The 2,651-nt window shown below is 46.2% G+C and overlaps 1 protein-coding gene across 1 annotated transcript; it reads left to right on the top strand.

Moving 5' to 3' along the window:
* Nucleotides 1-993: 993 nt before the first annotated feature.
* Nucleotides 994-1,752, top strand: LOC114236023 (TSSK6-activating co-chaperone protein-like). The gene is made up of 2 exons (XM_028162951.2): nt 994-1,017; nt 1,330-1,752. Exons 1-2 carry the CDS (start codon nt 994-996, stop codon nt 1,750-1,752), a joined length of 447 nt encoding a protein of 148 aa, XP_028018752.2.
* Nucleotides 1,753-2,651: the final 899 nt, after the last annotated feature.

Consider the following 2,651-nt stretch of genomic DNA (forward strand, 5'->3'; position numbering starts at 1 on the left):
TTTGATTCCTCAAGGTTATCTTTTACGTGCTTCATTTCTATCCAGTGAAATGAAATTTCTAAATTCCAACTTCATGAGAACTACCCATTTCTTCCCCACCCCCATTCTTGAGCAACCTCTCAGAACGAGTGTTCTTTTAAAAGAGACAAGGTCTGTGCTGACATCTCTCTTTAGAGAGCTCCATCAAAATCCTGCACTTGCCCAGTGTCCTTTCCTTGGCCACCGGTAACCAAGGAAACGAGATACTATGGTAACACAGGGAGGAGAGGAAAGGACGCATCCACATCCAGAGCCCTTCCTCTCTCACTCTCTCCTTTCTCCTGGAATCAAGGCAGCTACTAGGGCAGAGAGAACATCTGTTCTCAGCTTCCAGGGGGAGGGGATGAGGACACTGATGGGCGGCTTAATGGCTGACATCCAGACCTTCAGATTCCATAACCTGAAGTCTGGTGCCCACCAAAAATATGCCCTTTCCCAGCCCAAGGGTGCAGCGCACTCTAGAACCTGTAACATAATGCCCAAAATTCCAGATGTAAAGCATGTTTATTCAAATGAGTGCAATAATACAGATTGGGATAATGTCTAAGTAAAGCCCTAAACATACTGAAATTATGACGTACGAAAAATTACCACGTGTTTGAACAACCTTTGGCAAGCGTTGCATTTTTCTCATGATTTCATCCCTCCTTTCTGCCTCCAAACTTCTGCCTCCGCCCTCAGCCCTCTGACCATCTCTATCTCTGCTTCTCAGATGCCCTCCTGCTGTATTTTTCTGTTTACCTACCTCTCCCTCTGAGGCCTGCCTTCCTGCTTCTCTCTGTCTCACTCTCCTCTCTCCCCTCCTCCTCACCCACGGTTCACCTGTCACTCTCAGGATGGAGGGGCTTCAAGAGAAAGATTCCCCGTGTGCCGGTGCCGGCTCGGGCCCTGCCATCTCCTCTCCACCTAGAGCACTGTTAATCACCCCCTGGGACCACACTGTGGACATGCATGATGTCGGGCTCAGAGGACCTCAGGGTGAGACAAATGACACCTCGGCTTGAAGGAGGTCAAGATATTACGAATTGTGAGACATATGACGACGTCATAAATAATCCAAGTGCGGTGCTCCAGGGCACTGGGAAAACCTACTATTTGTCTCCAATCTTTTGTTTGTTGAATCTTCTTTTACAACCTTAAGAATTCTCTTTAGAACTCTAAAATCTTTTCTTCTGACTCTTACATGAAATCCTCCTGAACGGGAGCTCTCTGGTCTAATTTTTCAGCACTGAAACCGTCGGTTGAGGGAAGACCTGGCCGGTTTGATGAGGGGTGAGATGGGAGTGGTAGTGCAATCGGACTGGACTGGGCAGCACCACACCTGTTGGTGTTCAGAAGGAACAGCGTTCTAGTCATCCTACTAACAGAAAAGCCAAAGAGGAAGGTAATGCTGTGCCTCTTTGTCGAGCCAGACCCTCCCCCAGCTTTATTAATCTTCAAGCAAGTTCCCCACCAGCCACTTTCCTGAAAATCCTGGCAACAAAGCTGCCCTCAGGAATTGAGCCCAAGCCCAAGGAATGTCTAGGACTCCTAGAATGTATGTGTGCCAATCTCCAGCTTCAGACCCAGCTTGCCCAACAACAGATGGCTATTTTGGAAAATCTACAAGCATCCATGACACAACTGGCTCCTGGGAGAGAAAGCAAGAACTCTTCTCTCCCAGCCTTATCTCGCAATCTGTTGTTAAATCGCCTGCCCCAATTCAGTCAATGAATTGTGGAACAAAAAAAAGAAAAAAATTTTTAGCACTGACTCCCCACCTTGGAACAGTGGTCTCCAAGTTGTGTGATCACACAGCTCTATCAGTCAAAACATGTTGAACATGGACCCCTCCCTACCCTGACATAAGTGCACATGTTTACTTATAAAGCATATACATCTACTACTATATTAATATTGTACATGATAAAATATACACAAAGATGCAATTTAAGATGAAATGATAATATGTTATATCTGTTTCCATCGCCCTAATAGACTGTCTTGTGCATCTCATGTTAGTCTACTCAGTCCCTTTAAATGAATGAGGACCTGGCTTTGTCCCCCAGGTCTGTGGGTTGGGATGACCTGAGAACCCAGTGAGGATTGGCAGGAAGATCAGAGTGTGATAGAATTTCTTTGCCAGGGAGTGTATTCATTTCCTGGGGCTGCTGTAGCAAAGTACCACAAACTGGGGGGCTTAAACAACAGAAATGTGTGGTCTCCAGTTCTGCGGGCTAGAAGTCCGAGATCAAGGTGTCAGCAGGGTTGGTACTCTTTGTGAAGGAAACCTTGTCCCATCCTTTCCCCTGACTTCTGGTGGTCTGCTGGCCATCTTTGGCCATCCTGGCTTGTAGGTGCATCCCCCAGAGCTCTGTCTTCATCCTAATGTGGCGTTCTCTCTGTGTACATGTCTGTCTCTTTGTCCAAATTTCCTTATTTTGTAAAGATACAGTTATATCACATGAGGACCCATCCTAATAGGAATCCTGATCTTAACGATCGTAACTCGATCATCCTATTTCCAAATAAGGTCACTGTTTCAGACACCATTGTGTCCCCCCCAAATTTCATATGTTGAAACCCTAATCCCCAGTGTGACTGTATTTGGAGATTGGGCCTTTAAAGAGGAA

This window comes from Balaenoptera acutorostrata, chromosome 19 (genome assembly GCF_949987535.1).
Source record: "Balaenoptera acutorostrata chromosome 19, mBalAcu1.1, whole genome shotgun sequence".
Classification (NCBI taxonomy): Eukaryota; Metazoa; Chordata; class Mammalia; order Artiodactyla; family Balaenopteridae; genus Balaenoptera; species Balaenoptera acutorostrata.